The sequence below is a fragment of the Aristolochia californica genome, unplaced genomic scaffold (assembly GCF_029961685.1).
Source record: "Aristolochia californica isolate CCGP_79_NKW_82.1479 unplaced genomic scaffold, dmAriCali1.0.hap1 SCAF_7, whole genome shotgun sequence".
Lineage (NCBI taxonomy): Eukaryota > Viridiplantae > Streptophyta > Magnoliopsida > Piperales > Aristolochiaceae > Aristolochia > Aristolochia californica.
This window is the reverse complement of record NW_027182268.1, coordinates 6,020,141-6,040,649: the sequence shown is the minus strand read 5'-3', so window position 1 is coordinate 6,040,649 and position 20,509 is coordinate 6,020,141. Positions and strand designations below refer to the sequence as shown.

The 20,509-nt window shown below is 39.8% G+C and overlaps 3 protein-coding genes and 1 non-coding gene across 6 annotated transcripts; 1 reads left to right on the top strand and 3 right to left on the bottom strand.

Moving 5' to 3' along the window:
• On the bottom strand, positions 1-2,929 carry LOC137937786 (5'-adenylylsulfate reductase-like 3). Its single transcript, XM_068782966.1, has 4 exons — positions 2,443-2,929; positions 1,191-1,375; positions 985-1,109; positions 1-894 (listed from the first exon to the last, which is right to left on the bottom strand). The coding sequence occupies exons 1-4, from the start codon at positions 2,653-2,655 to the stop codon at positions 446-448; spliced, it is 972 nt and encodes a 323-aa protein (XP_068639067.1). The 5' UTR covers positions 2,656-2,929; the 3' UTR covers positions 1-445.
• A 920-nt stretch (positions 2,930-3,849) lies between these two features.
• LOC137937778 (uncharacterized) lies at positions 3,850-12,573 on the bottom strand. Of its 2 annotated transcripts, none has more exons than XM_068782947.1 (4): positions 11,692-12,573; positions 8,985-9,126; positions 7,085-8,905; positions 3,850-4,350 (listed from the first exon to the last, which is right to left on the bottom strand). In XM_068782947.1, the coding sequence occupies exons 1-4, from the start codon at positions 12,495-12,497 to the stop codon at positions 3,988-3,990; spliced, it is 3,132 nt and encodes a 1,043-aa protein (XP_068639048.1). In that variant the 5' UTR covers positions 12,498-12,573; the 3' UTR covers positions 3,850-3,987. The 2 variants fall into 2 exon arrangements, with proteins under 2 accessions (XP_068639048.1, XP_068639049.1); XM_068782948.1 differs by having other exon boundaries at positions 7,085-8,902.
• Positions 12,574-15,109: 2,536 nt separating this feature from the next.
• LOC137937780 (uncharacterized) lies at positions 15,110-18,811 on the top strand. 2 transcript variants are annotated; one of them, XM_068782955.1, is made up of 5 exons: positions 15,110-15,276; positions 15,656-16,094; positions 16,205-17,510; positions 17,601-17,747; positions 17,915-18,811. In XM_068782955.1, exons 2-5 carry the CDS (start codon positions 16,044-16,046, stop codon positions 18,394-18,396), a joined length of 1,986 nt encoding a protein of 661 aa, XP_068639056.1. In that variant the 5' UTR covers positions 15,110-15,276; positions 15,656-16,043; the 3' UTR covers positions 18,397-18,811. The 2 variants fall into 2 exon arrangements, with proteins under 2 accessions (XP_068639056.1, XP_068639057.1); XM_068782956.1 differs by having other exon boundaries at positions 15,501-16,094.
• Positions 18,812-20,113: 1,302 nt separating this feature from the next.
• Positions 20,114-20,200, bottom strand: TRNAY-GUA (transfer RNA tyrosine (anticodon GUA)). The gene is given in 2 exon segments: positions 20,114-20,149; positions 20,164-20,200. It is a non-coding gene; the product is annotated as a tRNA-Tyr (tRNA).
• Between the last annotated feature and the right edge of the window lie 309 nt (positions 20,201-20,509).

Genomic DNA, 20,509 nt, shown 5'->3' with positions numbered 1-20,509 from the left:
TCCGTGACCAGAATGGTGAATTTTATTAGTTCAACTTGCAAAAGAAAATACAAAAAAAAGTATCTGGGTGTATCGTTATAGGCCCTGATTTTGCAACCAAATACAATCTACCTACACTTTACAAGAACAAAATCCATGCAAAAATATATGGCAAGAAAAGTAGTTTCTTCTATCTACTGTTCAACTGAATGGGTTAAAAAACTGGAATAGCATATCCATATAAACAACATTATGAAAGCTAGAAGTGGTTTAACAGCCCAAACACCTTGTTGACCTTCCACTCAAAATGGATTAGCCCCAGGAATGCATGCTCATACGAAATGGGACGATAACCTACCTCCTGCCAAAGATAAATTGATCCCTTAACTTTACAAACTAGGGTACCTTCCCAGATGTTTGGATTAATAAAACTTATCTTCTTGCAAATGGGGCCTTCAAGATTCGATCATCTATCACTCCCTGAACATGTCCTGCTTGGACCTGCTTCCCCTATTGAAACTGAGGCCAAGGACTTGGATGCCCATGCCTTAGCATTCAGGGCTCCTTGCAAGTTGCTTGTTTTGCAGGGCTTCAATTGGCTGAAGACCTGCATTGCTTGCCCAATGTATGCCTGCGGATGGTCCCACAATTTCATCAAACTCGTGTTCTGCATGTGCCTCCTCCAGGCAAGATTGACACAGGAGAGAAGAGTGGGGAAAAGAAAGTGGAGAGTCCTAAGGAGCACAAAGACAGTGGCCAGTATGAGATAAGTTTCTTGTCGGAGCAACTTTTCAGGAGATCTTGCCCATGAGAATGGGCAAAACTCCTGCTGCTCAGTCTCTTCAAGTTTGGTGGTGTTCAAGTGGTCCCAAACTTTCTTGAAGGTTTTCATATCCAGCCATGCAGGTTTCATACCTACTCAATACATTGTCAATAATCAGAATTTATCGAACTGATCTTTAAGCACAAACTGAAAGAATGAACATAGTACAAAGAGAATACTACCAGTGACATCTTTGTAGAAGACAATGAGTGAATCTAGCGTACGAGAACCACGATACCTCACCCTTGTTGTAGAATTTAAGAGAAAAAGTGTAGGAAAACCATGAACTCCATACTTTGACAGGATGCTGTAATTTAAACAAGACCACTTTAGGATGAGAACCTGCAAGAAACTAGGGATATAATGGGGAAAAAAAGAATTATCACACCTTGGCCTGAGAGATGATTCTTCCACTGCAAAATGGTATATTCCAGGAAACAAGAGAGATAAGACAGTAAAGTTGGGTCTACAAATTTTAGAGAAAGGGCACCATGACGCATAAAAGAGCACGGACACATAACGGTAGTCCTTGTTAACCAGATTCAATGTTCTCAGCAGAGCAGCTTCATCCCCCTTCACACACACATACACACACACAAAAAAAAGGTTATTTAACCCACAACTAGCAAGAGTTAGAAGAAACAATGCCACTTTGAAATCACATGAATATACATGTATTCGTATACGTGTTTGCAAATTTAGAAATCCCTGATGCCATTTGAATTAGATACTTGATCCTGGATAAACATTACTACAATAAAATATTTTTTCCCTTTCCAAAAGAAGCAAGAATCTTCTTGCCCCATGTGACATCAATCCAAAATATCATTATTTATGTGTAAAGATATCAATGTCAAACAAGACACCATATATGTGTCTGCTAGATATTGCAGCCTCAATGCTGGTCAACTAGGAGAATAGTGATTTGTTGTAGTATAATGTCAACAAAAGGAACTCATATATCCTTCAAGATATAATTTTCTTGTAGAGACACAGATAACCTCCATAACATTTGAATCCGGCTGCCAAAAAATAAGAGATCAGACATTCCCACACTTGCATTCAAAACATACTCTTCCATCAGCTTCAAATTTTCATTCCTCCAATTTTCAGTATTGTCTCCAAGAAAATGCTATTTATTTTCTCTTTTCGTCTGCCCAGACTACCACTCATCCTTCGTCCCACTAAAGGGAGCAGAGATTGGCACCTTCGTTCCATAAGCAGTGGTACAGCTTAAGGAAATCACGTCAACAGAACTCATTTTAATCCTTCACTAACATATGATTAGTAAGGGAGAGGGACGGCGGCATCCACCAAAAGAACAAAATGTAACCAACATGAAGGGCAGTTTTGCAGCTGGAGACTGAAGAACCTCTTAATACAATCTATCCAAAAGGACGGTTTGCAAAAAAAGTAGGAAAAGTTCAAACCAACCAAACCGACGTCTTTTTTTTTTTTTTTTCCTGATAACCCAAATGAATTCAAAAATTAAAAAGAAAAAAAAGCTCAGAAAATGCCAGTAAGATATAGCAAAACCAAACCCCTCAATCCATTCCATGGAATACCAAAACATGCAGATAAATAAATTCAAAAATAAGAAAAGGAAAACGAAAAGGAGTCAACACCACCAATACACTCACCTCCACAACACCATTTGATTCGCCTTGAGAAGAAGAATCCCAAATCAAACATAAATCCCAAGATCGCAGCACCAAATCGGAAACAGAAAGCACAGGGCAGACTTTCGCAGGCGACGGAAGACTCCCAAATTCCGCCATAGACGTCCCGCTCATCGCCAGCAAGACCAGAATAGCCGCCCCCCAGATTCCCGTCGCCATACGACCGCAAAACATGCCACAGAAAAAAAGTCAAAGAAAAAAAAGGAGAGAAACGAAACCCTAATTCGAAGGGTAGGGGGACAGCGGGGGAAAGAGGAAGGAAGAGAAACGGAGAACAAGAGAGGAGAAAGCCCCGCGCTTTCGATCGTTGGAGCCTTCGGCGGTCATGGCGGATTTAGTTTCACTTCATTTCAGTTTTTACCTGTTTTCCTTGTTTGGGGAGAAAGAGAGAAGGGGAAGCTCATGTGGAAGGCAGAGAAAGCGATGGGATTCTCTTCCCACTGGGGGCGTAGAAGAATGGCAGAAACTGCGTGGAAGTTTGCTGAGGCGCACGCTAGCACTCCCCCCCGCGGAGACGCGCCCTGGTAAAGCGCGGCTCTCTAACATGCCATGGTGGACCGTAGCCAGAAGGTGTGAGCCCCAAACCTAAAACCATAGCCATGGCTTGTTTTTCTCTTTAATGCTGGTGAGGCCACTGTCCCTAGAGAAGATAAAGGACATTTTTTAGAAATTTTAAATTTTAAAATAAAATTTCTAAAATATTGGATCAGCTATATTAAGAAGATTTTCATTTTTAATAAATTATAAAAATTAAAAATTCTTTTTTTTGTAAAATAAATCCCTCATAACTAATATGAGTACGATTATAAAAAATAATATAATAATGAATCACATGAGTTGTCACAAAGACTAACATTGGTTATAAAGTTATCAAAGACTTTAGCACCATAGGTTTAAACTATTTTAGCGGGTTATGCTTCGAAGCTAGACCGAATTTATACGCTCCAGAGATAAGTCTCGAATTTGGGTGAGAGAATTATTATTACTCTATAATGTGATGTAATTAGGGGTGGGCATGAGTTAAGTCGGGACAGGTTTCTTAAAATCGAAACCCTAAGCCAAAAACTTGAAAAAAAAAAACCTTGAAACCTAAACCCTAAACCCTAAACCCTAAACTCAACCAATACACACCCCTTCCCTACCCTATTTCATATCCTTGCCTCATCCACAAAACCTGAACCCGGGGTTTTTAGGTCAAGTTAGGTCCAGTTCACCCGTCAAACCAAACCCGACCCGATTCGATCGTCATCCCTAGATGCAAATTCATACGAACGAACTTTTACTTTGAGCCATCAAATAATAATTTTTAATGTGGGTCCTTATAAATCACCGTAGAACTTAAAAGTTGATATTGAATTGAACCCTCAAACACCATTAACACAGGCTCCAGCCATTCATTATGATAACTTGTGTTCGAAAGAAATGCAGAGTATACAAGGTGATGAAACATCTCATTAGCATCTAGCTACATGTTGACAAAGAATCACTTCAAGCAGATACCTTAGATCACATCGGTGAGCCACCATCCAAAATGGTCAGCTGCCCAGAAATCTTTGCCTTGCAGGTCGGACACATGAAGCCGACTGAATCAGATTGATTCTCAACGTTGACACCTTCATGTTTGAATTCTACTCTACACCAAACGCAAATGCTTGTAAGCTGTTGTGGTTCCACCATCTTTCCCATATCTGCTTCCCATTCAAATTGTACAGACGAATCAAGCTCTTGTCCCAACTCCGGTCCAGGAAGAGAGTTTGAATCTTGACCAACCTCAAAACCAAATTTTGAAGGCCCTATGTCTTCCAACCTTAGTTCTTCAAAGGGCATGCTATCCAGCCTTTGCCCAACACCACCGAATTCATCCTCACCCTGAAACGTGATAGAGGTCAAAATAGAATTCATCTTCTACCAGGAAAATTGAAATCATATTGGATGTGTTATCTTCTCCGATTTTTTCAGTAGTGTGACAAAGAAACTAGCAGAATTCAAAGACAAGCACAACTACAGTTACTGGCAATTCTTCTAAGGTAGAAAAAACATTTCCTGAAACCCATTTTGGGAACTTAAACTAACTTCTAATATTTTACTAGAAACAAGTAGGAACTTACAAAAAAAATTTGCCAACATTTACAGGAAACTTCATCAGTAACTTATCCTAATTTTCAAATAAATCTATATATTTTTTATACTTTTTTGAAGTAAAAAGTAATAAAATATTCAAACTATTTGGTTTGAATAGGTTGTTTAATCATGTGTTTGCTTGCGATTCTCTCATAGGTTATTATTGATCAGAATCTTTTACAAAAGATTTCCATCAATCATTTCTTATAGTATACAGAACCTTTCTTCAGCAGCAAAGTATATGGTTTTTGTTCTTTGGTTTTTTTCTTTCTGAATGTTGATTACAAATACAGAAACATACAATCACAATACCCTTATTATACCTGGTGAGACTTGACAGTAAGACCTTACACTAATAAATCATACTATGTGGCTACTGAGCCAAAGACCAAAATTATATCGTAAAAATCAAGATTTGGGTGAAGGAAAAGGAGACAATTGAGAGAAAAAGGAGAAAAGAGTTAAAGAAATTCTAAAGCGCCTAAAAGGTTTTGTTGGGAACCGTGCACAAATTCCCAGACTTCTTAAATAGGTGTTTTGGGTTACAAATTACAAAAGTGCCCATATACACTTAATAAATCTTAATCTTCTTATATCTCCCTAACTACACATCCTATGTAAATAAAAATTTAACCACTAATATAATTTAACATGCAGAACAAGATTATATAAAGAAAATTATCCACTGAAATGGTAAATAACCAAAATACCCCTCCCTGAGTGTATTTTCTAACACTTCCCTTCAAGTTGGAGCGTATATATCCAGGAGTCCCAACTTGTTGCATAATAATATAAATTTTTACTTACCAAGGGCCTTGGTGAAGACATCTCCCAACTGATCTCTAGACCGAACAAACGGAGTTACTACCTCTTTTTTCATTATCACATTTCGAACGAAGTGGTAATCCACTTCTATATATTTAGTCCTCTCATGGAAAACTGGGTTAATTGCAATAATGATCGCAACCTGATTATAAAAAAAACATGCTCATCGACTCATCCTGGTTGAAAACCAACTCTCGTGAGATTAACCTAACCCACATCAACTCGCTTACTGTGTGAACCATCGCCCTGTATTCAACTTTTGCACTAAACCAGGCTACAACATTCTGTTTTTTACTTCGCCAACAAACCAAATTTCCTCCTATGAAGACACAGTATCCAGAGGTTGATTTTTTGTCCTGTTTGGACCCTGCATAGTCTGTATCAGAGAAAACCACTATCTTCATATGATTGTTAGGTCTAAAGAAAAAACTTTTTTCTTGGTACTCATTTCAACTACGTCAAAATTCTTTGTACAACTTCTAAGTGTACTTTTCGAGAACATTCCATAAACTGGCTCACTACACTTACTGCAAAAGAAATGTTTAGGTCTAGTAACTGTTGCATAAATTAACTTTCCTACTAACCTCCAATACTGTGTTTTGTCATTTAATTCATCACTCTGCTCATCATGGAGATCGTGTCCCACTTCCATTGGGGTATCAGTTGGCTTGGCTCCCAACAAACCATACTCTTGAAGCATATTTGTGACATACTTACGTTATATCATCACAACGCCTTCTTTACTTTTAGCCACTTTAATGCCCAAAAAGTATTTCAACGGTCCCAAGTCTTTAATTTGAAAATGTGCAGAAAAATAAGACTTGGTATCCTCTATACCAAAAATATCACTCCGAGATAATATAATGTCATTTACACCAAAAGCACAACAGTTCCAGAGGACCTCTTCATTATAAAACAAAGAGTGATCACAATGACTCATCTAGAACCCCATAATAGATACCACAACCTAGCTGAATTTTTCAAACCAAACACGTGGACTTTGCTTTAGCCCATAGATCACTTTCTTAAGTCTACATACTTTATGTGTCTCCCAGCGATGACCTACTGTTCTGATACCATGTAAAAATCAAGATTTGGGTGAAGGAAGAGGAGAAAATAGAGAGAAAAGAGAAAGGAGTAAAAGAAATATCTGAAGAGCCTAAAAGGCTTCGTTGGGTACTGTGCACGAATTCCTAGACTTCTTAAATAGGTGTTTTGAATTACAAATTACAAAAATGCCCCTATACACTTAATAAACCTTATTCTCCTTATATCTCCCTAACTACACATCCTATGTACATGAAAATTAACCACTGAAGTGGTAAATAACCAAAATACCCCTGGGTGTATTTTCTAACATATATATTTCTATTTTAATTCACCAAAATCTTATAACTGGGTTCTCTTTCATTTCCAAAACATTTCATAAAAGTTTCATACATTTGTCCTATGAAAGTTTCCCCTTTTTTTTTAATTTTTTTTTTGAGAAGAGAAATTTTTGGATTTTAAACTTCAGTAGTGTTTCTTACAGAGTTTTTCAAAAGAACTGTCTCATACTGGAAGCAGCAGATACCTTTGTGAGGAAATCGAAGGAAAAAACAAAAAACAAAATTATGAGTCCAATGTTACAACAGTGGATTGCCTACTGGAGCCTTACCTTGTTCTGTAGCAGATCAACTGTTCGAAAGCAATCAGCAGGTCGCACCAGCAGAGTTGCATCATCAGCCACTTCATCCTTCATTAAATTTTTGGCATCAACACCCCCAATTACTTCTGCAACAGTAACTTTTGCTTTCTCCAATCCAGTAAAGCTGCTTCCCAAACCAAGTCCAATCTCAATACCATCTACTGCTGTTTCACCCAGAAAGGGTTTCTCTAAATTGTCACCAGAAGGATTCACATAATTTTGAGTCTCAACACTACCTAGTTGCTCAGTATCAGGAAAACAATTCAAACAGCTTTCTAAAGTGTCTCCCACCACATTCCCAGACTTTCCTACTCCATCGAATACATTTTCAGACTTCCCTGCTTCATGAAAGACATTGTTAGTTTTTTCCATTTCATCAAGCACACTCACAGATTTTTCTGTTGCATCAAGCACATACACAGATTTTTCTGCTCCCTCCACCACATTCTCCAATTTCTCTGCTCTGTCAAGCACATTCCCAGCTTTTTCTGCTTCCCCCAGAATCATCCCACATTTATCTGCCTTGTTAGGCACATGTCCAGATTTATTGGTTTCATCAAACACCGACTGCTTGGTAAAGTGTTCGCACCCTTGTGTGTCAGTGACACCACCTTGGTGTTTGTCCAGAATGTTGTATTCATCAATACCATTGCTTTCATAAAATGATTCATGTACATTTGTTTCTGTATTAAATGGTGAAGCAGTATCACCATTCAAGGGGTTGGGGTCTTCTGTCCTTGTACTATCACTCACCCCACCAATATTTCTTGATTTATCTCCTACAAGCTCAAGAGAATTTTCCTCTTTAGCTGGTATGGTAATTGCATCTGTCAGAAATGGATTAGGGTCCACATCCATGGCATTTGTCACTAGCTCAGCATTGTCTCCGTAGTTGCTTCCAGTCATCTCATGATTGCTGTCCTCATTTGCATTCAAGTTCGGTTTGAGGTCTTCATCCATCGTATTAGTGCTGGTCTTGACAGCATTACTGAACTTCTCTTCACAGTTCGGTTTGCTGTCACTCACAGCATGACCATTTTCCTCTTTAGACTTAGGAAAAGAAGCTGCCTCAATTGAAGATGGATCTGGGTCCATGTCCATGGCATTATTGCCAGTTTCAGCGCATTTGTTTGGCAACGCTTCAGGGGAAGTTTCAAATGATGCAAACTTTGCACTTCCATTAACATTGTTTTTATCACAAGTATCTTGTTCACTGTGATTGGTAACAAAATTGACAGGATTGGTAGTAAAAGCACCTGGTACAGACAGAGAATTGTTCTCGCTTAAAACATTTACAGATTCTCCTATTCCAGGGACCATCTGAGGGACAACCATTGGAGGCATTACAGCCAAGACAGATGGGTCAATGCTAGTTTGCACGATTATCTCATCAGGTATCTCTTCAAGACTCTTCCCATAGTTCCTCACATGAATCCCTACATGACCATTGTATCGGCGTCTCTCCTCAAATATCTTATGACAGAATTGGCACTCATACTTCCCACCATTCATAATAACCCCATCACCAACGGATTTACCAAGCCTTGTCCTTTTTGCATTCCTCTGGTGCACTAATAACAAATGCTGTACATATGAATCCTTCTCACCAAAGGTCAAGTTGCATTTCCGGCATTCGAGAAGGTTCCGGAGCTGAGCTTTAGCTGGATTCTCTACCCTAAATAGGACAACTTGCTGGCCAGGGTTGGTAGCAATTGAAGAAATGGGCACAGCTGCATAACAAATGGGGACTTCTCTTGTGATACCATCCTGTGCAGGGTCTATGGGTGCCTGCTATATATCCATAGAAATAATTATCAGAGCACCAATATAAAATGGATCTGATGAACTTGACAACTATGGATACACTTACACTATCAGCAGCTACATTGGGAGCAAAACCAGAGCTTTCATCAACATGACAGGAAATGGCTTGTTTGTCACCTTGTGGTTTGATGTAAGGACGCAAATGCAAAGCCACATCTTTGCAGGAGGCAAACTGTTGTCCATTCGGGCTATTGACAACAATTAAGTGAAATCACAAAAGAAACAGACAATGATTAAGTACATTGTTACCATTATGAAGAAGCTGTAATCAGAATGAATGCTCCAATAAAAGTTTCCCAAATACCTAATTAAAATTTTATGAAATTTATGAATAAACCAATTCACATCAGAAACTCATATGTTAAGAAAGCATTAAATGTTAGTTAGTGAGACTCATAGCAACTCTAAGAAATAGTTGCACCAGCCAAGCACTGAATTAAACATCCAACTTGTCGCAGCATAAACACTTCAGTTACTATGACATAAACTACTCTGGGAACCACATTCAACACCTTAATTTGATCCAGGCCATCATTTTAATGTCAAAACTGCAGACTCCTTAACTTACCACATAAATATGCCAACATTAACATTTCATGATTCCTCAGGTTCAATTGGGAAGAATAAGATTCCAATATCATTGTCTCAAATTATATTTCAGACTCCTTCAAAATCTTTTAAAAGGAAATTCAGTTTTACTGACCTACTCAAACCATAAGACATGCAATCGCCACACATTGGATTCACATTGAATTATTGGTAAAACAACCACGACCATCATTAACTTGAGTCATCCTTTACCATCTAACTTATCTCCAAAACCAAATGCTTAAAATTGGAGCATTCCCTAACTTTGCAATGTTCACTTCAAATTAGCATCTTCCCTTAAGGCCGGTTAGCAATTGTAGTTTAGACAAAGACCAAGACCAGCACAAGCAAGCCGATGTATGATCTCAGCTGTATAAATGAGATGAGACTATGACCAACTGGGTTTTCCAGACTTAATCTAAAAGAATACAAGGAGGAATTGGCATATAAGTAATCTGAACTGATTGGTAACATGATTCACTTCCATCAGTGCATGGCTAAAGTTTTTGTTGCAGCTACCACCATGCCATGCAAGCATGTAAATTTGGCACTTCCTATCAAATAGGGAGATAGTAGCCCTCACCACAAAAAGCTTCAAGTACTGCAAGCATGCAATATAAATTTTTTTTATAGCTCTGAGACAAGGGAATTCATTAAGAAAATGTTACTGGAGGATAGAAGGTAGAAGAGGAGGAGATAATCAGTACAGATGAGACAGAACAGAACACAAAAATTAAAAAAGGTAGCAAAGCAAATACACAAAATCACTCTAGCAGGGGACTATGCCCCAACCCTAGCCAAGGAATGAGCTATAGCTAGAAGTGGTCAGCAAGAATTTCTGAGACCTGTAGCAAGGCCCTCAATACAACCTCCAAAAGGAGTTAAACAACACAAGGCAAATATTAGCCGTAGAATCTCTAATGACATCAGCACCTCCATCAGGTATGGGGTTTCCTCTAAAGCAACCAAATAGAGTTTAGCTTAAGCCAATCATTAGGTAGGGACCACTCGGCAGGTTTATAATAAGCATAAATGAAGAAGTAATTATAAACCTCCAATTTCTTCAGATAACAGCCCTAGGGATTTTATAGCCAATTGCTAACTTCAAATAATTTTTTTCATTTTTCTTCCTAGATGCCAAAAGCCAAGAGACTTTTACAATCTCACATCAAGGAATCACAGGAGGTTGCACTAACAAACTGGGACCAGACAAGGAAGGGCATAGTTGATGGATAGGTGAATTTTGCTAGATTTTAGATTTGACCTGCTGCTAATTTATGGAGGTCAACGAACAATATAATATGCTTGAGAATCACGGAATGTAAATGATCATCATCATTCAAGCCTTATCTCAACTATGTCAGGCTTAGGTACAAAATGCAATCACTTCAGAGCTATTTGTTTTTCTAGGAATAATTCCTAAACTTTCAAAGAACAATGAAAGCACCACAAATTTAAGAACCATCCATTAACACTGCAAAGTGGGGATAAGAGTTTCCTAAAACTGTTAACAATTTTTTAACCAAGGAAGGTGTATGTCACCTTCAAGTTGTTGCAGGCAATGGCTTTTCCGCTTGTACTGTTATCCCCCTCACTGCCTCTAGGACTAAGAGTTTCTTATTTTTGTTGTATATTTTATTCATAAAAAAAAAAATTGGCATAAAATCAAGAAAAGAAAAATGATATTTTCGCAATTAAGCACTGGTAAGTGAAAAAATATCTTGATATTCTGTTTCTTTGAATTTCTCTTCTCTTATTTGTTGGTCACTGATTTAAATAAGAGAAATACAGTCCTGTTTCTCATAATCATGTTGAGTCTGATGATAGAAAGTGTTGGACGGGAGAGTGCTTCACCTTTAAAGCAGTAAAAGACAATAAGAATCTACCATCAAGTTCTTAACAGTGACCGATGAAAGTCAATAAATAAATGCTGCCCCCAATTAAGCACATAAATTGATCCTTAAACAAACTATGACCAAAAATTCTTCGTTCGAGGAAAGCAAGAACTAATCTCCACGTAGGTACAAAATGTAATTGCAGTTTTATTCCTCTCTTTCAGGGAAATGACTATGAAGATAGAAAATCTTATTTTTTTCACATGTATCAATCCAAAAGGAACTAAGTCGAGCAAGTAGCAAATCGAGAGAGAAAGAGGAACTCAATACCTTACAAATCGACGGCAATATAACCAGACGCGACCTTCCTTCCTTTTAATCCCCAGCAAAACTTTCCACCCTCTCGGCAAATCGTCGCCAAACTCCTCCGCGTCGACAATCTTTCTCTTCTTCCTCCTACTTCCCCACGAGCCGTTCAAACTCTTCAAGAATTCAAGCAGGTCCGCTTCCGTCGCCAGCCCGCTAGTTCTACGTCGCAACTCATCCCCAAACAGATCCTTATTGTTCTCCAAAGCCGCCAAATCAACCGCTAGGCCCCTTCTGTTATAAATGTCGACATTTCCCGGTTCAACAGCATTACTAGCAGTAATATTTTGCGCCCCTTCATAGACAACCATTGCCGTACTAGAACTAGCACCTATACTTACGTTCGCTTTTAAAGGCTGCTCGGTGTGGGTAGCGGCGGACCCAGGATTCTGGCGGTCGAAGAGGCCCCGAAGGAACTGCACGATACGCTTGTTTTCGTTCTTTTCAGTATCTTGGGCAGGATCGGAGGGAATGAAGGCGGCAGGCTCGGGAAGGAGGCGACGGCGACGTCGGGCGACGGGAGAGGAGTCGGACGGACGAGGGGCGAGGCGGAGACGCGAGTAGGTCTGCTTGCGGCTTCCAGCGCTCTCGTTGAAGACAGAGCGATCGATTTTGGGTATGACGAGATCGTCAGTGCGGCGTGGATCAAAGGCGTCGCATGAGCAGAGGGAGAGTACGTTGAGTTCCGACTGGGAGAGAAACCGGAGATCGACGACGGGGATAGCTTCGGCGGAAAGTCCGCCAGGAGAATCGACGGTGGTGATCGCCATTCCGGCGAGTGCGAGGGCACGCCCGGGAAGGGGATTACCCGAGTTCGGGAGAAGACGCAGAAGGAGACGGAGTGTTTCCAAGCTTCGTAAGGAATAGAAGCCGTTACGAATTACGATTTGTCTAAAGCGAGACAACCCACTGCCGATCTTGCGCCTCGATCATCTTGCGCGTCCAAACATGATTCCCGGAGCAGCCGCTGAGTCGGCTAGGCCAACTCAGATTCGTGGTGGGCAGGTCAGGCTCGGTCCGTAGTCAGACCTGTCCCAATTTATTAATTAAGACGTAGAAACATGTAATTACAATGAAAGCCCAAACTCAAAAACCCATCAATAAACAGAGCCACATAACCATTACATAAAATCGGTAAATGGCCACTTATTTCTTAATGGGCCGGACAACATTGAGAGATCAATCCCTGAGCCCCCTCTAACTAGAAATTTTTATTTTATTTTAATTAATTTTCAAATTAAACTCATATTAATATGTTATCAATAATGTTATTATTATTTTATATTTGTATTAGAAATGTTTCAAAGTTTTTGAATAATATTTTTGGATTATTTAAATATTATTTAATTATTTTTTTAATTTTCAAACTAAGACTATTCCTTATGTTCTATTTCTACTATGTGGCTCCCTTGATCAGTCGACAAATCTCCACACTTCCATTCTCTTTACTTTTTACCTAATAAGAGAATGTCTAAACGCGTGACTTCCTATCGAGGAGGACTTCTTTCTCTAGAATAGTTTTTGAGATTCCTAAAACAGAAGAAGAAGTCCTATGTAGCTACGGTCTCGGAGATGATCCCAATTTTTGGGTCCCTTTCTGAATCAATCGATAAAAGAAACTGATCTTGTTCAGGGACGACCCTTCTTCGCACGGAAGGCCATCATCTTTAGTGGAGTCATCTTTCTCGAATAATCCAAGAAGACATAACGATTTTCTATATTTTTCACTGGAAGAGAGAGAAGAAGGAACCTTCTCCGCACATTCAGCAGTTTCATTCGCAGAATTGTAAACATAAACCCGTCAACTACTTCTGCTTTTTAATCTATTTTCCGCAGCGTTCTACCAGAAAACTTGTTAAAACCATTAAACTCCGACTACATGAAGATAACATCCAACAAACTGTGGGGTTCCCTGAACTGACACTCATCTTCTCATTGTCGGTTCCCGTTTCTTATACTTTGATGAGATTTGATTCTGAATGAATGGTTCAAATCAATTTGTTTCAGGCGAGCGATCTTCCATTCAGAAAGCTCAACCACTTACCTACATTATTGAGCAAAAGAGGAGTTATTCCTGTCGCCGCAACAACGCAAAATGACAAACAGAGAATCATCTCTCTTTTGACTAACTTAGTTTGGGTTGATTCAATAATTTTTAGTGGATTGATCATCATCGAAACCCTAACGAGAAAACAGACCTCTTTGCTTGGATTCCTACCTGAAATGGATAAGCTACCGGCAAGCGTCTTAGTCGAAAAACGCCTCACGGAAACGGAAAATCTTTTCCGGGAAACGACAATACCCTACCGATAAGGACTAACGAGTAACAACAGGGGAACATCGGTGCTGACCGCTACTAACGTGGACGCCGTCATCGCCGACGTCACAGATGGATATCGTACTCCTCGCCGTACTTCTTCGACAACGTGAAAGCCGCCTTTTTCTGGTTCTTCCGGACGACACGCGGTATAATGGTTCCGCCGTCTTTGCCCACTTGACTGGTAAGTACTCTATGTGGGCCTCTAAGGGTCTGGTGATGGGAAATTTTACAGGGGCCCACTGACGCGGGTAAAAGAGGCATGGGTCGTGAAAGTGACAGCACAAGAAGTTTTTGAGGAGAAGAAAAGAAGACGTGGTCGTACATTCTCCGGCTATATGAATTATGAAATTTATTTTTTAATTATTTTTATTTATTTATTTTTAATATGTCTTTTATAAATCAATCTTGTCCACTCAAAAATAATTTTAGATAAATAAATATTATAATTTATCGGGGGTTTCTATTTTTTAATTTAAATTATTGAGAAAATAGAAATGGTTAAGTTGGAGAGGTTTATAGGATCAGTCAACAAAACTGAAATTAAAGTTCATGTTCATTCCCAACATAAACTTCATTTTAGTCATCTACACGAACTTTATCTTCGCACTTGGTGTTAATGTTGATAATTTTATGTGCATTGAAAAATAGTTTCAAGTGTTAATACATCAACATGATAAAAACATAAAAAATAAGAGAGTTCTTAAACCCTTACAATACACTTAATTACGATATAATCTTTAAACCTCAAATTAGGCAAAACTACCATTATTACTTACATGAATAAATTATTTAATATATAATTAAAATATATTAATATATTTATTAATTAAATTAGATATGGTAATTATGTGACCCAATTACCAGTTACCCTCTGACAGTAGCATGCTTCTGATTTTAAAAATTTCTTTAATCATTAAAACATTATGGTAATTAACGCTATGACTCGTGACACCGTTCACAAACGCGTGTACCAAGCGCGTCTCCCTGTTCACTGACTCTTTTCCTATTTGTAGGCTCTTCTCTGCTGTCTCTCCGTTTCATCTCCTCCCTCTCTCTCTCTCTTCTCTTTTCTTTTCTCTGCTATCACAGCTTCTTTCCTTTTTCCCGATACAAAATGCCGGCAAGAAGTGATGCACCTTCAAGCTTTTCTTGCTTCTGATTTTCTGCCGATAAATCTGGTTCTACTGTGAATCACGATCGAAAGGAATGCCTCTCTGATGCTCCTCGAGGTACCCATATGATAATGTTTCATTTTTTTATTTTATTTCTTTATATGTCGGTTCCATTCTTTTCTCGTTTTGCGGAAAATATAGACCAATGTCCCGGGTTTCTTGTGTTTCTAGCTGGGGAGGATTAAATTTATGAATGTGGAAATATACCTCGGTTGGTGGGTTATTCGAAGCTTCTGGGTGTGTTGTGAAACATCTGATAGCTAGTTGATCGGTTATTGCAGGGATTTCTGCAGTAATAGATGACGAGATGAGTTTTGTTCGTCAAAACTCAAGATTGTGATTCACGCATTATGTTTCTGGATCTGTAAGGCTTCTTTGTGTGGCTTGAGATATCTTGGAGCTCATCTCTTTCATGTGTTGACAATGGTGGTCGTAGGTTGGTGTACGAAAACGGATTCTTCGGTGTTTTCAGTGAGAAGAAGATATTTACTTCACTCTGGCAGACTCTGTAGCCAAGGCATCCTCTCGCACCTGGAGGAAGGTGTGGATCCAGCACCGTTTTTATTCTCCGTCTTCCTGGAAGCTCACCAGCTCGTCCCCTTCTCTGGTTTGGCGTCTATGTCGCATGTTTAAAGGCTGCCCGATTGATAATGGCTAAGACCATCTAAATCTTCTCTATCGCATGCTCGCTTTTCCGTAGACGAATCTGTTTGTTTCGGGTCTTAAGCGATGTGAAAGATTGGTCACTAGGTTTGGGAACCAGAACTGTTGATAAGGGAGTACTGTATTTGGGGGAAGGCTTCAAATTTCTACACGGTTTTGAAATGGCGAGGTTCACCTGCTTCCCTGCTCTGCTGGGGAAGAAGAAGCCCAAGGTGAGTTTCAGACCTATATATCTTTGGAATTTTTTATAGATTTCTTGCTTTATATTCTACTCAATCTTGTTTTAGGGGCAAGGTTCATCATTTTTTTTTGCCTTGTTCAGAAGGAAGGTCATAAAAGATTTGACGCGAAGAAAGGAAATAGAATTCTGAAAGTGAAGTTGGAAAATGCAAGAAACTCCTCTTCGGTGGGCGGCCCGAAGGGGTCGTCCTTCGAGGTCTCGGTGCCAGTTGAAATTCATGGAAAATCCACCTACAAGGTTAAGGTTCTGAGAGAGGAAAACTCAGCGGTCCCTGAACCATTGGAGGCAGCTTACGAAGGTGAGGACGAACATGAATGTGAGAATTCCTCTATGAAAAGGAATTTCTCTGGCCTTGATCTACAGGCCCAGAGTGAGGAGACTCGCCTTTCAGTTGAAAGGACTCCTCAATCCCATGTACCAGATTTCACTAATACCGCCGCCCAGTTGGAGCAAGAAGGAGAAGGGACTGAAATGACGCAAAGTGGGCATGTCAGTGATCCTGGTATTAGTAAGGCATCTGCTTGGGGATCGCCAAAGCTGAAACGCTCCTGCTCCAATGTTGAAACTCGGCGGATTCCGAAGAAAATTGCAGATGGATTGCCACCTTCCAAATCTCAGTCTTTTGAAGACTTGGAAAATTTGGCAAGGGGCAATTTCGATCAAGGAATTCTGGGTAGCCCGGTATCAGTTATGACCTCGTGCAGTGCAGATAGGGTGATGTTAAAGAAGCGATCTTCAAGCCAAGTTCTTCCTTCAAGAAGCCGGAAGTTATGGTGGAAGCTCTTTCTCTGGAGCCACAGGAACCTGCACAGACCAGTAAAGAATCAAAGGCAAGTATCTCTTAGAAAGTCTTCAAATCAGAGAGATGGATATTCGTCGGATACAGTGGAAGTAGGTATGGCTCTTCCAGCAAAGAAAAGTAAAGCCTCAGGATCCCACGAGTTGGAATCACCGCGTTCTTCATTTGGTGAATCAAAACGCAACAACTGGGATAAGTTTCAGGGAAGCCTTTCAGGTTATTGGCCAAGGAATCAGTGGGTAGCCTTCTATTCAGAGTCATCCCCTCTAGCAAGAGTTGATGAGTGGGTAAACACTCTTGAAACTCAATCTGCTCTCCCACCAAATGATCATGATGACAGCAGAGAAGGAGAGACAGAAGAGAATATTTTTTACCCACCTTCACCTGAGAAAAACCCAAGTCACACAAACCCTACTACACGCTCTAATCGGAATGCTGCAGAAGATATGTTAGAGGCCAATAGTGTCATCCAATCTCTGAACCCTTTATCCACAGTCGCTCACATATCTGGAATGGGGATGAATGTCATTCCCAACATTTCATCATTCTCGAGTCTCCGGACTGTTAATTTATCAGGCAACTTCATAGGTATAGCTTGTTGTTTAGAATTGTCTAGTTGTGTTCAGTAATTATATAATCATCAAATCTACTAATTTGTCATTGCTGTCTAAATTGCAGTTTATATCACACCTGGATGTCTTCCGAAGAGCCTTCACACCCTCAACATATCTAGAAACAAGATTGCAGCCATTGAGGGTCTCAGAGAATTGACAAGATTACGAGTTCTTGATCTCAGTTATAACCGTATTTCCCGCATAGGTCATGGTAAGCTGCCAGCTCCCTGCAATCGATATGTTGCACAAGATACATGTGCTTGTCTCTATTTTTTTTCACAGCTCCAGCATCTTAATGCACTTGAGATTGAAACAAAATCCTACTGTGTGCTATAAACTTCAAACTAATGCGACACCCATTCTTGTTACTTCTATCAGGACTATCAAACTGTACAATGATCAAAGAGCTCTATCTTGCTGGCAATAAGATCAGTGATGTTGAGGGGCTCCACAGGCTCTTGAAGCTGACAGTCATAGACCTGAGCTTCAACAAGATAACCACAACGAAAGCTCTAGGCCAGCTCGTTGCAAATTATAACTCCCTCCTGGCTCTCAACCTGTTGGGAAATCCTATCCAAACCAACTTGGGCGATGAACAACTGAGGAAGACGATGTCAAGTCTTCTACCACAACTGGCGTATCTGAACAAACAGCTTATTAAGCCACAGAGAGCCCGAGAGGCAGTTGTGAACAATGTAGCCAAAGCTGCACTTGGAAACAGTGGCTGGAATGCTCGAAGAAAGCCTGTAAAACGAGTGAGCCAATTGTCTCCCAAGGGAAGGAGCAGCGAAAGAGGTGGTCATAGAGCTCGCCACAGGTCACGAAGCAATCACCATGGTTCACCTTCCACCCGGAGATGAGCAGCTCTTGGATGAGGGATGCTATTTTCTATGAACGGTTTCACAGGAAATAAGACATGCAGGAAACAACAAAGAATGCACAGGAACTCAGAATTTGAAGTGGTTTTTTTCTGAGCTGAACAGAACTATTTAGTGGGTGTTGCAGAGGTCAATGGAATTGTTTATCAGCTCAACTGTTTTCTGCGTTTCAATGGACCAGTGTCTGAAGTGCGTCCGGAGTGAACGTTTTATTCCGTCTTGTTTGTAATGGCTTGGCCTGTTAATTGTAATGTGAGGAGTGTAGGTGAGAAAGACAAAAAATTCTTGCCAGCATATATTTCGATCATGGTTGTTGTGGTTTTTGTTCTTTCAGGCCGGAGAACTGCATCCATGTATATTCATGGCATGGCATGGCGAAGGATTATATATTCATTTACTGGTGTTTTCCACAAGTGCAAGATAGAGAGGAATATGTTCCAGTTCATTCTTACAGAAGAGACGGAGACCTCAAGAGCAAGAAATATTCTGCCATTGGATCTCGACCAAAAATCAAATTACCCAATACAAAGATGATATAAGCATGTCTCGAATCGACACAAAACACCGAGTAATAAAACAATTTTGAATTAAATTAGATAGTTAAGTTTAAGATGTCAATTCCGAATTTGGAAGAACGAATATTGATGAAAAATTAGAGGCACGGAGATCATACAGGCAGAAGTTTCGAAGGCAGTTTGCAGCAGGAATAGCGAAGAAATGGTTTCCTTAAATAAATGATTTGTAACTCACAGGAACTACAAGCATCCTCTCAGGTCCCGGCTCTTACGTTTGATTCAATTGGAGCAACTATTTGCAGCCTTGCCGGAGTGAGAAGAGAAGTCTAATAAAACGAAACTCAGCAGTATCCGTCACCACTCCAGCTCTCCTGTAGCATATTTATATGACTTCTCATTGACAAGCACTTGCAGGGATCGTTAGTATCAAAACCCCGTCTACCAATTTCTGAGAAATACAGTCCAATTCATCTCTGTACAAATTCCATTTCGAAGGCGCTTACAGCCAATGTGGGATCCAATTTCACCAACTCCAGTACAGGTCTCCCGTTCGGGTCACTAACAGCATTCAAATACTGCGGGTAGTTTCTCACACGGTCCCGGAAATCCTATGGAATGCCAAAGAGTTCCCGGCAGTGATGGATTTTCGCCAGAGGGATTTTTTTTCTTCGCTGACGTCATCACTAACTTACGCACAGTGGTAACCCTAGCCTCTTCCATCGAATCGATGATGGCCTTCTCCTCTCAGAGGAGGCTTTCCATCAAATCCGTGAACCCGTACCAAAACGTTCCGTCCGTATGCCGGTAAACCCTACATAACAAGTACCCCCCCCTATATAAATATATAAGAAAATTATAATAATATCTTTATTTAAATCGGTAAACAAGTAAATTGGTATGGAATATGTATTAGTGCGGTTTAATAAATAGTAAAACAGTAAATGGGTGAAATTACTGGATTACATATATAACCCTATTAGTGCACACTGTAAGTGAGATGGGGTTGCTTCGTTAGCATGGAGTCCCCATCCTATTGAAAGATTTTCCTGGGCAAGGAGTTCAGGGAGGACCTGCCAATTGCCATCTCATAAGAGGTCCAGCCACTGCCCACCATAAGCGCATGTGAAACTGACAATGAGACAAGAAGAGAAAAATATTAATAATAAAAAAAAATAAAAAAAAAGTCCGACCTGCCGGATTCGAACCAGCGACCTAAGGATTAAGCTGCTTATCACTACAGTCCTCCGCTCTACCAACTGAGCTAAGGTCGGATTTGCTGATAGTCTGTGCTACCAAACATATTAAACTTGTATAGGTCAAATCTTTTAATCTTTACTATAAAACCTTATTGTAGAAGAAAAACTCTTTTTATATTTGTAAAAGTGAAATGTTTTACATAAATTACCTGTCATTCATTGATGTTATTTGAACTGTCCTCTTGCCCTTTTCTTTTGTTTCTATTCCAATTTCTTAACTTCACTCGCTTGACATATTTGAGCCCCTGGGTGCTTGAGGTTTGAAGGAGACAAAACATGTGTTTTTTCCCCTTTCTCTTTGGTAAACAAACACGAATTATATTT